The sequence below is a fragment of the Sturnira hondurensis genome, unplaced genomic scaffold (assembly GCF_014824575.4).
Source record: "Sturnira hondurensis isolate 20B ecotype Veracruz unplaced genomic scaffold, ASM1482457v3 Scaffold0005279, whole genome shotgun sequence".
Classification (NCBI taxonomy): domain Eukaryota; kingdom Metazoa; phylum Chordata; class Mammalia; order Chiroptera; family Phyllostomidae; genus Sturnira; species Sturnira hondurensis.
In genome coordinates this window covers 13,928,490-13,941,327 of record NW_028077910.1, presented here as the reverse complement: position 1 = coordinate 13,941,327, position 12,838 = coordinate 13,928,490, and the positions used below count along the sequence as shown (strand labels likewise).

The 12,838-nt window shown below is 34.2% G+C and overlaps 1 protein-coding gene across 1 annotated transcript in view; it reads right to left on the bottom strand.

Moving 5' to 3' along the window:
- The window catches only part of KPNA4 (karyopherin subunit alpha 4), a 66,741-nt gene that overhangs the window by 23,172 nt on the left and 30,731 nt on the right, over positions 1-12,838 (bottom strand). The window contains exons 2-10 of the mRNA XM_037046636.1: positions 10,930-10,974; positions 9,759-9,848; positions 9,620-9,649; positions 9,477-9,529; positions 6,301-6,396; positions 5,703-5,788; positions 3,809-3,895; positions 1,804-1,973; positions 1,656-1,700 (exon numbers count right to left, since the gene is read on the bottom strand). Of these exons, the coding sequence (XP_036902531.1) occupies positions 1,656-1,700; positions 1,804-1,973; positions 3,809-3,895; positions 5,703-5,788; positions 6,301-6,396; positions 9,477-9,529; positions 9,620-9,649; positions 9,759-9,848; positions 10,930-10,974 (702 nt within the window). The remainder of the gene's footprint in view (positions 1-1,655; positions 1,701-1,803; positions 1,974-3,808; positions 3,896-5,702; positions 5,789-6,300; positions 6,397-9,476; positions 9,530-9,619; positions 9,650-9,758; positions 9,849-10,929; positions 10,975-12,838) is intronic.

Below are 12,838 nucleotides of genomic sequence, written 5' to 3'. Positions count from 1 at the left end.
AGGGAGAAAGAGGAGGAGAGAAACATTAATGTAAGAGAGAAACACCTATGGGATTCCAACCAGGAATGAGCACACAATTTTTTGCTTTGCAAGGTGTCTCCCTGAGCCACACCTGTCATTTTATATCAGCCACATCTTTGTTTTTGTATCATTTATAATTTTATCAAAGCCTCTGGCTATAAGGAGGCAAAACCAAAAATTGCTTATATATTTTTTAAAGATCCTAGACTATCTGGAGTTACAAAAAATACCATTAAAGTAAACTCATTCATCTAATGAGTTTTGTACATTATGTCACTGCTTGATGTAGTATAATTCTAAGTTTAATTTGTTCCATACGTTTTAGAGAGATCCTGGCAAAACAGTATTACCCTAGAAACTGTAAAGGAATTGAACAGCTTATCAAACACTGGTTATACCAAATTGTTTTTTAAGGAAACACACAAGTTTCTGATTGTTGCTATGTATTTTATCCATGTGATTTCCTTTACCCATTATGTATATTTATAGCTTTTTAAAAAAGATTTTATTTTATTTTTAGAGAGGGGAAAGGAGAGAGAAAGAGAAGGAGCGAAACGTCAACGTGTGGTTGCTTCTTGCACTCCTCACACTGGGGGATCTGGCCCGCAACCCAGGCATGTACCCTGACTGGGAACCAGCAACCCCTTGGTCCATAGGATGACACTCAATCCACTGAGCTGCACTGGCCAGGGCTATTTCTAGCTTTTCTAATATACTTAAGGCTACACTGGTTTTAGGAGCAGTCAGGACAGTTTTCCGCCTCATTTATACTTCTTGGGTTGTTTTTTCCTTTGCCATCTGTATTAGTAAGAAAGAGTATGACATATTTATTGTGTTTAAAATCTAGTCTTGCACTGATTATTTTTCTTGTTGTCTAGAGATCAAGAATGATCTCTATACTTCTCTATACCAAGTGAAGCCACTACCAAGGTCACTATATAAGGAGAAATAAGAGTAAAAACAAAACTGAAGAGCAAATCATGTTCATAGTCTGGAGTTATGTATATGAATATAAAGTTTATAAGTCTAAATACTTCTTTTTTTCATCTTCCAAAAAACCAAAAATACCTGGTGTATGGGTTCTCTTAGTGGCCAGGCTATCAAAATGAGCTTCGATAGCCCTGGCTGGTGTAGTAGCTCAGTGGATTGAGCACAGGCCTGCGAACCACACGATCGTGGTTCGATTCCCAGTCAGGGCCCATGCCTGGATTGCAGGCCAGTTCCCAGCAGGGGACTCACGAGAGGCAACCATACACTGATATTTCTCTCCCTCTCTCCTTCCCTTCCCCTCTAAAGATAAATAAATAAAAATTTTAAAAATGAGTGCTTCCATAAAAAGGTGAACAATTAAAGAGCTTTCAATGTAAGTTCCAAAACACTGATTGATATGTGTGTACATTATTGTTCAGACTAAAATAGGAGGCTTGACTTTTTAATTGAAATTACATTTAATGATGTAGGTAAACACAGTAAATACAGAAATGCCAAACTATGTATTACAGCTCTTGAAATGCAAAAATCTGAAGAGTACACTGACATGATGTCCAGTGTAACCTTTTAGCCCCTGTGTCACGGGGGAGCCCTAAGATACATGCAAACATACACACACATAAAAATATGAAGCATTTACTCACATTTACGTCTGTGTGATGAATTAAAACACAAAGAGCTGGAAGAATCTAAAGAGAGAAACAGACGAGTTTTAAAATATATGTAGATAAATACATACATACAATGATACCTACTTTAGTTTAAAAACAAAAACAAAAAACACTGGTTTACCTCCTGAATGGTTTCCATTGGGGGTGGTGGGTCTTTGTGCCGACATAAGTTGACCATAACCCAAGTAACATTTCTTAAGAATGTTATAGGAATAGATGGACTTATGAAGGAAAGTAAAGGTTTCACAACTCCAAGACTTATGACATAATCTCTACACTGTGGCCCATCACCTGTTGGAAGAAGGATTTGTTAAGTCAATAAAATATGCTGATAATAAGCATTCAAAAACCAAAGTGCTGGGTTCAATATGCTGCTTTCTGTATTTTAACCAGTTATACTATTTAGTTTTATATAAATGTTGTAGGATAATAATAACCAAGTTCACGTTTTCAGTCTGAGTCAAGAGAAGTAACATAAAGTACTCAGTTAATTTTAGCACATTATTCACATATTCTATAAAATATTTTATACCATCTAAACACTAGAAGCCTAAGGAGTCTTTAAAATATTTTGCTATTAGAGATAAAATATTTGTAGAATTTATACTGATGAACCAATATCAGAGCATTGAGAGTATTAACTATAGCCCTGGCCAGGTAGATCGGTTGATTAGAATGTTGTCCCAATACGTCAAGGTTGTGGGTTCAAATCCTTGGTAAGGGCACATAAAACAATCAACCACTAAACGCACAAATGAGTCAAACAAATTGATTTTTTAAATTTTTTATTTATTGACTTTTAGAGAGAGAGAGAGAGAGAAACGAGTATTAACTATAAATTACTCTATGTACTCAGAAAATTAAGTAAAGAAAAAAAGAGGGTAGGCTGGGGAGAACCAACCCCAATTGAGTTCTATCTCAGATCTATTGAAATAGAAAATATGCAGGTACAGGACTGTGTGTTTTAACAAGCCAAACTGTGTTTGATTCTGTTTTAGAATAAACAGGATTCTGTTAACAGGTTAAAGTGTGAAAATCACTGTGCTAGACAACTGCCAAGTTTAAATTCTCTATCGAGAGTGGCACTGTAATTTCAGGGGGAAAGCCATGATGAAGTATTACATTCTATAAGTGAAAACACTTTTCCTTGCCCTATAATATTTGTAGATAAAAAGCTTGTTCTTTTTGTATCCATGTATGCTAATTAACTTTACAATGTCACTGGAACTAAAAATCAAAGACCAAGATGCTGCAGTAATAGTTTTAAATCTAAAATTTGGTATTAAAAGCAGGAGCAAGGAACCTGCGATACACAAATGACAGTATTCCTGATAGAAATACAGGGTGGGGCAAAAGTAGGTTTACAGTTGTTCATATCGTCGATAATACAATAAATAATAAGAATAAACTCTTTTACACACTCACTTTATAAACCTACATTTGTACCATACTGTATTTGTGGCCAAGGAAAGTTTACAGACAAATTCTGCCTCCTGAAAACTGATAATTATTGAAACCCTAACCATCCCTTGCCTTTCATTTTGGTCCCCCAGAAGAGATAAAAAGGAGATATATCAAATTAAAAGGAGATATTTCCATGTAAGAACAATAACAAATCTATGGCAAAAATAAATTTTAACATCAAGAAATACAATACAGTTCAGACACCATATTTTTTCCTGTTCTACACTAGAAAATAGTTTTCTCAATTTCTGTGTTTGGTTGAAGTGCATACTCAAGTTAAAAAACAATTCTTGTCCTGGCTAGTGTGGCTCAATGGATTAAGCTCCAGCCTGCGAACCGAAAGGTCACGGGTTCCATTCCAGGGCAGGGCACACGCCTGGGTTATGGGCCAGGTCCTGAGTAGGGGGCTCCGGAGAGGCAACCACACATTGATGTTTCTCTCCCTTTTTCTTTCTCCTTCCCTCTCCCTCTCTCTAAAAATAAATAAAATCTTTTTTGAAATGTTCATTTTGTTTACTTAAACTAAACAGCTTTAGTTTTTGGAAACTATTTCATAAAAACTAGTAAAACAGACAAAGTATTTTTCCTTTTCAACTACTAGAAGTCATTACAATAGTATATGATAACAATTGCTGGAGTACTATCACAAATTTAAGACTGACCTATGATATTTCCCAATGCCCACACTGCTTGCTCACAGACATTTTGATGGGGTGAATGGAGAAGCCTCAGGAAAAGTGGCACAGCATCTGCAGGAGGAAAACATAAGATCAGTTAAGTCTAAACAGTTACACGTCAATTATACCTCAATAAAACGGAAAACGAGTTTGAAGATACTATAATCGAAAGCAAAATCAATCTTGTTTTTTTTCCTGAAACCTCAAAAGAAAGAAACCTATCAAAAAATACTTGAAATATATCTTCATTATATAATTTTCATTAGAATAACAGTAGAGGAAAATTGACTAGCAGACTACTTAGTATCGAAATTAGTTTTATCACACAAATGTCAAATTAAGCTGATAAGATTTCATTCACAATTAAATTTGAATTTAATTCTAATTTTAAGATTAATTCCTTATAGATTAAGCATTATCTTCAAACTAAAAAAATAAAGAGTCCAACTGTTAAAGTTAACTTTTGAATTATATCACATGAATAATATTACATAGATCCTTAGGTCAGCGATTCCTGTGCCATCTGAGACTTTCTGAATCAGAAATAATTTTGTTAAGGGTAGGAAACACAGAAAGGTTTGTATGTGAACAGAACACTGCACTGAACAAATGATTCTTCTTCTTCCTTCAAAAATTCTATTTGAGTAAATATATTTCAATCATACTTTTAATAAAAACTAATAATTTGTGCATTATTTTTGGTATATTAAGACAGATTAGCAGTGGTAAAACAAATTCTTGGTCTCTTTTCTAATCTTTAAAGAGCACATAAATAGAAAGGGAAAAGAGTACAGGATTAAGATGTTTTGAGATTATATAAAATTTACTGAATAGTCAGCCCTGGCTGGTATGGTTCAGTGGATTGAACATTGGCCTATGAACTGAAAATGTTGCTGATGTGATTCCCAGTCAGGGCACAAACCTGGGTTGCAGGCCAAGTCCCCAGCTGGGGACATCTGAGAGGCAACCTATCAATGTTTTCCTCACACAATGATATTTTTCTCCCACTCTGTCTCCCTCCCTTTCTCTCTCTCTAAAAACAAATAAATACAATCTTTAAAAAGTTACTGAATAATCAACTATACAAAACATTAACAAAACCCCTAAAAGGGTAAAAATAAAACTATCTGAACCCAACATTAAACCAGTTTTATTAAGACTTAATACCTTTCTACGTAGTATTACAAGTGTCTACAATGAAATGTTTACTCAGGTAACACTTTTGTTCCCCTTCAAAATCATGTAGAAATTGGTGCCTAAGATTTTAACAAGTTCAGACAAGTGTAACAGCTTATACACTAAAAAAGAATTTTAAAAGTAGCTTCTTTAAAATTAATTTCTGGCAGGTGCATAGAAAATTATTTCTTTGGTACACGAATCAAGTAGTATTTATGAAAAAAAATACACTCAGGTTATTAATTCCAATAATGATTTCTTACCTCTTGAAACAATAAAGAAAAACAATCTTATTATAAAACAATAAAAAAATGTGAAGTTATCCTTTGAACAGGACCACCTTACAAAAGAAGATTTCTTTGAAACATATAATAGAAATAATATTAAAACAGGCCCAGAGGCAGTATGAAAAAATACACCTTTATTTCTATAATATCCAGAAATAAAGTCTAATTACAATAATGTAATAATCTGCTACTATAATTAGGAAATGTCATTTTGAATCAAATGAATTTTTGGAAATAGGAAATGCCAGTTAGTAGTACAAGAGGATCCAAGTAACAGTAGTTGGCCTATTTCATCTATCTTATGTTATTGAATAGCTATTTTTTATGGTATATAGTTTTATTCTTTTTAGTAGAATGACTATTTTTACTAATATCTTTAAAAAATATATCACAATTTTGTCTGTTAACCAACTTACTGGACTGAACTACTGCTTGAGTTTGTTCGGAGGTTCCAGACGCAATGTTTGTCAAAGCCCACGCAGCTTCAAACTGTAAAGAAGGACTATAAAAAAACAAATAATTTTAAACAGAAGAGACTTGACATTGGCCCAAATATCTACCAACCCTTCCTCCCTTCTAGAGCATTATGAAAACACTAAAAGTTTGCTTCAAGAGGTATCTCTGCATCCAGAACTTCTGTTAAATTTCCAATGACTATTTAAAATTTCTCTTCAGTGTAAAAGGCGTACAACCTGCTCAGGTATCCTTATTTCTAGTAAGAACTCTTTAAAAAGATACCTATACATTACTACCCCAAGAGTTTTCTCAAGTACCTATCTGGCCAAACTATTTCTTGCCAGTTTTCAAAGACTGCAAATTACATGCGTCATTCTCAAGCTCCTCTTCGGCTTCCACTTTATCTCCTGGTATCAATACAGCTTGCATTGTTTCCTACTTTGGCTTTTCAACTCCATTTAGTAGGACCATTTTTTTATTTAAAGATCAAACTAATTACTAGAAAATCTCATCTGCAAGACATACATCTTAAAGTATTTTTTAAAATAATGCACTTACTTGTCATCTCTTTCAAGACAATGGACTAAAATAGGCAATATTCCAGATTTTATTAAGTCATCAATTGGTGGATTTCGATCACTGGACAAAAGCTTCCTGTAAGAGATATACACATCCCCTGTGAAACTTAGTCACATTAATTATATGATAATTAAATTCAAATTCATATTTTATACAGAGATTATAATAAGTCTGAATACTTGGCACAAATACTCTCTCTGAAAAGCTACTTTTAAAGTTTATATAATACAATTTCTCTATTAAAGGATTAATTCATAGATTAATAATTGGGAAAATAAGGTAGACCTAACACTTCATTGCTTTATTAGTATATTAATATTATTCCCTCAATAAAATCCCAAATATGACATGAAAAAGCAACTGTTTTTTTGTGTTACCTTTATACTTAATTTTTGAGATCAGAGAAAAAAAGTGGCCAGACTCCTTCCTCATGTCATTTACCTTGCTAACAAAGGAATTAAGAGGTCACCAACACATCCCAAATTATCCATCTCAGGTCACAATAGTGATAGATAAAAGGACAAAAGCAGGTAGGCTGCTGATACAAATGTATAGTTGATACTAGTGTCCAGTATTTCATCCTACAGTATACACCAAATCAAAGGTCATATAAGCTCAACAACATCCTCTAAAGAACACCAATACATAGAAAAATATCCAAAGAGATACTGGAGATACTAAGGTGAACAAGGGTAAAACAACAAAACTTGGTGTTGTTTACCAAGTACATCGCACTTATAGAGGGTAAAACAACAAAACTTGGTGCCTACTTACAACATGTGGTAAACTAAGTCCTCAGTGTGGCCTACCCAAATCACCCACTTAAAATCCTGTGCACTGATATAGTAATTCAATGTTCAAGAAAACTTAATGAGATCATACTCCTATATAAACCAAGTGATGCCTATGGTACTTACTTACTACCTTATAAATGCAAACTCCTATACCTAACTTTAAACCACTCCAAAAGTTGGCTTCATTTTTACCTAACTAGTATTACTCTCTGTAATTCAACAAAAGGTCAGTTCTCTGTCCCACCACTTCAATTGCACTTTCAGGCCCTTCACATCCTATTCTTTGTGCTTGGGATGCCCTCTTTTCTATCTATTCGAACTCTATGTACTCAAAGCCCACTTCAAATTCTATGTTTTCACAGTAATCTCCCTGAATTCTAAATTCTCTAAATTATTAAAAAATATTTACACAGAATATGTTAAGTATCACTATTTTTACATAGTTCTGCCTTCCTAATCGGGCTCTAAACTTCTTGTAGGGCAAGAATTATGCCACATGTGTTTTCATAGTATTTTCTGTAACACATGGCACAATTCTTAGCACAAAGTAAGAAATAATCCAGTCTTTCTTAATTGAAATACAAGATTTAATCTTAAAATTTCTTTTTTTCTTTAAAGCCCTAGCTGGTGTAGCTCAGTGGACTGAGCTTGGGCCTGTGAACCACAGCATCATGGGTTTGATTCAGTCAGGGCACACACCTGGGTTGCAGGCCATGTCCCCAGTAGGGGACGACCCCAGTAGAGGCAACCACACATTGACGTTTCACTCCCCCTCTTTCCTCCCTCCATTCCCTTCTCTCTAAAAAGAAATAAATAAAATGTTGAAAAAAAATTTTTTCTACTACTTCATTAAAGACATACTCAAAGAAACTTTTTATTTGAGTGCATAATAGTACAAGCAGTATCCACCAGGTATCTGTAAAATCAGTTTTGTGCCATAGTCAATCTGTGCTAAGTTGCCAGCAGTTTTACCCACAGTTGCTTCTGCAACATCAGTGTAAATATTAACACACTGAGAAAGGGCAAATGAGGTCTTAGAATTATTTTGAAAATAGGGTTGATACTGTATACCCCTGAAATTATCTCAGGATCTCCTACGGAGATTGAGAACCCCTGCCGTAGGGATTTAATTATATTGCAGAACTCATACTGAGAAGAATTGCTCCAAAACTATGAAATAATCAGTTCTGACAATGGTAAGCATAACGTATCAAATTCTTAATCATTCTTCCTATAAACATTAATTTGCCATTTTGAGAGGTGAAAAATTTTGTGATTTTCTTTCTACAAAACAGTCCTCTCTAAGAAGTTCTATTACCTGCAGAGGGCTAAACACTCTAATTTCATAACTTCAAGTTTGAAATTCTCTAAGTAGGATCGACTTTTTGCTTAAGCCTTTCCTATTGCAAACCACAACACAGATGTTATTCTTATATTTATAAATATATAAAGCAACCACTATATTGTATATGATACAACCATGTCATCCTCAAACTATCTTTTAACACAAAGGTCTCAGTAATAAGTTTTTATGTTTCTTCCCTTAAAATATGAGAGCAGTCCTGGCTGGTGCGGCTCAGTGGACTGAGCACCGGCCTGTAAACTAAAGGATGGCCAGTTTGATTCCAAGTCAGGACATATGCCTGGGTTGTGGGCCAGGTCCCCTGTTGGGGGGGTGTGAGAGGCAACCACACACTAATGTTTCTTTCCCTCTGTTTCTCCCTCCCTTCCCCTGTGCCTACAAACAAACAAACAAACAAACAAACAAATAAATCTATCTTTAAAAATTTTTTTTAAAGTCTCTCCTTATTAAAAATAAAATAAAATATGAGAGCATAGGTTGTACAACAGAAATATACAAAATATTAAGGAATAAGGTAGTACTCCTACCTTAAAAGAGAGTGGGAATGTTTGTAATGCTAAATCTTAACGTCTACTTGCCTATACACTGTTACATTAAGTTTTCAACTCAATTTATTATTTGATCAATATGAGGACTGTGAGAATTAGCAACATGGGCAGGATCTGAACAATCTAAGTTTTTATGAAACTAAACCTATTAATCAATAAAAGGTAAAACTTTTAAAATAACGTTTTCCAATTAGTCTACACCAATAACCTGTCAGATCAACTTTTCCCTAGCACCTGTGTCTCAATGTATTTGTGAGTTTAGAACACTGCCGCCAATTTTAACACTCTAAATCGGAGGGTAACGTAAATAAATCCAGTTGGTTTCTGACTATTCTGTATTGTTTGTCATCAAAGTTTAATGAATGTCAAGACTAGAATATAGTGAAACCCTACAACAGAACTCCTATTATAAGCTATGAAAGTTAAATAAATCCTCAAAATTTAACTTACCTAGCAGCTTGAACTGCACTTAATTGAATTCCTTGGTTATCACTTGAAGCATTCTGTAAAAATTAAAAGTTTTGATATAGATACACAATCATCAGTAAGTTCAAGAAATATAATGAAGAGAGGGAAAAAATGACTGAACTTACTTGAACAATAGCTTCTAGAGAGGTATTTTGCTGGGAAAAAAATTACAGAGAAAACTAAGTTAGAAAGTCAGCTTAAAATTCCATATTCATGTAAACTATTCATCGGTAGTTTTAAGTCGCCAAAATAACAGTAACTTACCACTCTGTAATCACCATCTATATCAGAATCCTCACAGATATCTTCATGTGGTACGTTCCTTCTCTTTAAGAGATGTTCATCTCTTTTATTCTTAAAAGAAAAAGAAAAAGAAAGAAAAAAAAGGAACTTTAACTAAATAAAACTAAATACTTTCATAAAAGTATTTAGGCTATCCTGTGCCCACAAACTGAAATATAAAGTACCTTAAAATAAAATGCAAATGTAGAAAATTAAACCAAATTGTGAATTAAACACTTAAGCAACACTAATTTAAGGCCAAATACTACATTTTAAATAAACTGTGAACTAGGTAAGAACAAACTACACTCGATCTTAGCCAAAAGGCCGAGAAGCAATATAAAAACAAACTAAAAAGCAGAAAAAACTGATTTAAAAAGAGTGAACAGTTTAAGTCAGAATCAAACACCCATATTTATTTAAAAGTACTAAATCATTTTATACATCATCTGAGAACTTCTTTTTATCACCCGAAAAAAAGGTCAAAGCAAAGGTTGGGTATTTAAAAAATCAGACAGAAAGCAACACTGCCTTATAAAAACCAATGGCCACTTGAATTTCACTGAAAATCTTTGGGACAAATTCAAAAATATATTCTCAACTACTTTAATACTTGAAAAGTTGATGATATTTATAAGTAACAGGTTCCTTTCAGGGTAACTATTACTATAAATAGAACTATTTAGTATAACTATACTTATGACTTGCAATTTATATGTATCACTACAAATTACAGAAGTAAAAAACCACCTGATATTTTGTTTCTATGCTTTTTAAAAAACATTTTATTTATTTATCTTTAGAGGGAAAGGGAAGGAGAGAGGGAGAGAAATATCAATGTATGGTTGCCTCTAGTGCGTCCCACGCTGGGAACTGGCCTGCAACCCAGGCATGTACCCTGACTGGGAATCGAACCCCGATCTTTGGGTTCCCAAGCGCGCGCTCAATCCACTGAGCTATATCAGCCAGGTTGTTTCTATGTTTTTTGCTAATGGTCAAATTGTAGTTTGCCTACTTCAAAGGCTTGTGAAATTTAGTTAAAATCTTCCAGTTTTCCAAGGAAAAAGAAACAAGTTACATACATTTGATATCTTCTATACATGCTATACTATTAGAATGCTGCTTATAAGTATCCATTATTAATCAGACTTACCTTCCTTAATTCAACTACAACCTCATTTCGTTGTCTTCTCATAGTCTACAAGAAATTAAAGAAAAATATTTTTAAAATATCACCTCAAATTCCATGACCCAGAGAAGACCACTATTAACATTTTGAAGTATATCTCCTTATCTTTTCTTCTAGTCATATCTGTATGTGTAATATTTGACTCATAATAAATATAATATTATTTAGAAAATTTGCTATCTTCATTTCACACTCATATTCTCAAATATTGAAAATGTCTTTGAAGTTATCAATATATCTATAATACCAGATATATCACAAAATTAAAAGAACTGTAACTAACTGCTTTAGAAAAAAAGGTGGGGAGCCCTCTTGCCTATCCAGTCTCTCTTTCTAAACGTAAACACTGCTAGATTCACTATGATTCTGACACACTTATCTATGTATTCTATTCTTCCCCTCATTTTCACTTTATCTGTAAATTTTTAGAGATATTCCATGGTGGTATACACAGAGCAAACCTCATTCTTCCTAATGACCACATAATTGTGCAATTGTGTACTGTAGCCACTGTCATATTTTTAAACAAGGTCCTCTCACTTTAGAGTCACCTAACACATGGGGATATATGCTCACTATAAAACACTTGAATGTTCAGAAACAATACAAGTTCCAACTCTTTCCATGTATGGTTCACTTCAGTCTTTCTAATGACTGCGCATTCCAAGTCATAGTAAGTGGAAAGAGCAAGTCACCGAGTTTTACTTAGGTGTCTAACAAGTACCTCAATTTATGTTCAAAACCAAACTTTTGATCTTTAACAAATATACATACTCTATTTCATCTCATACAGTTTATATGTGGAATAAGATTATGGGTTCTTTTTTAAAAGGGTATTTTATTTCCTTTTTTTAGAGAGGAAGGGAGGGAGAAAGCGAGAGAGCGAAACATCAGTGTGGGACAGAAACACCGGTCACCTCTCACACACCCCCAACCAGGAAACTGGCCCACAACTGAGGCATGTTGCCCCAACTGGGAAGCAAAGTAACAACCTTTCGGTCTGCAGGCCAGTGCTCAATCTACTGAGCCATACCAGCTAGGGCAGATAACAGGTTCTTTTATTCTTTGTAACTTTTATATTTTTATAAGCCTTATGTTACTGTTTAAAATTTTTATGATATATTTAATAGTACAGATCTATTAATAATTTCAAAGAAAATTTCAGCAATTGGCAACTCCAACCTTCCAGTTGCATAGACCAAAAATCATGGAGCCATCTTCAATTCTTCCTTTTTCTCTCACACATTCAATCTGTTAGCAAATACTACGGGTTCAACTTCCTCCTTCCACTCTTTCTTTCCATCCTCCTTTCCAGTCCATTCTTATTATAGCAACCAAAGGAACCCTCACAGGGAATTTTGTTTCTTTGTGAGCAGGAGGAGACTCCTTTGGGAGCCTGGTGAAATCAATGGATACCTTCTCAGGATGATCTCATCATAAAGTCCAAACTGGGCAGGTCCTGGTGGGTCGTCACACCTGAGGTGTGTAACCTTTTTAGCAAAAGGTTTATCTCTGTTTTAAGCAAAAAACTGTTTCTGTGCATCTAAGCTAAACATACCTTTCAAATGCCTCTTTTCAGAAGAGGCATGACCACCCTCAAAAGACCGCATAACCTTAATTATCCTGTAATTCAATAACTGCCTTGCTTTATTCCACCTTCCTGTAATCTTTCTTGCATTCCCTTAACTGCCAATACATAAAAGAAACTGCAAAACTGCCCCTCTCCAAAGCATCTGAGATCTTGCTTCCTGGCCACTGTCTTCAGTTTGGCTCAAATAAACTTATAAAATTCTCTACAAGTTTAAATGTTGATCTTCAACAAAAGAGAATACTATTTCTGTTTGAAGTTAGTGAAAATGATGATGTAATTTTT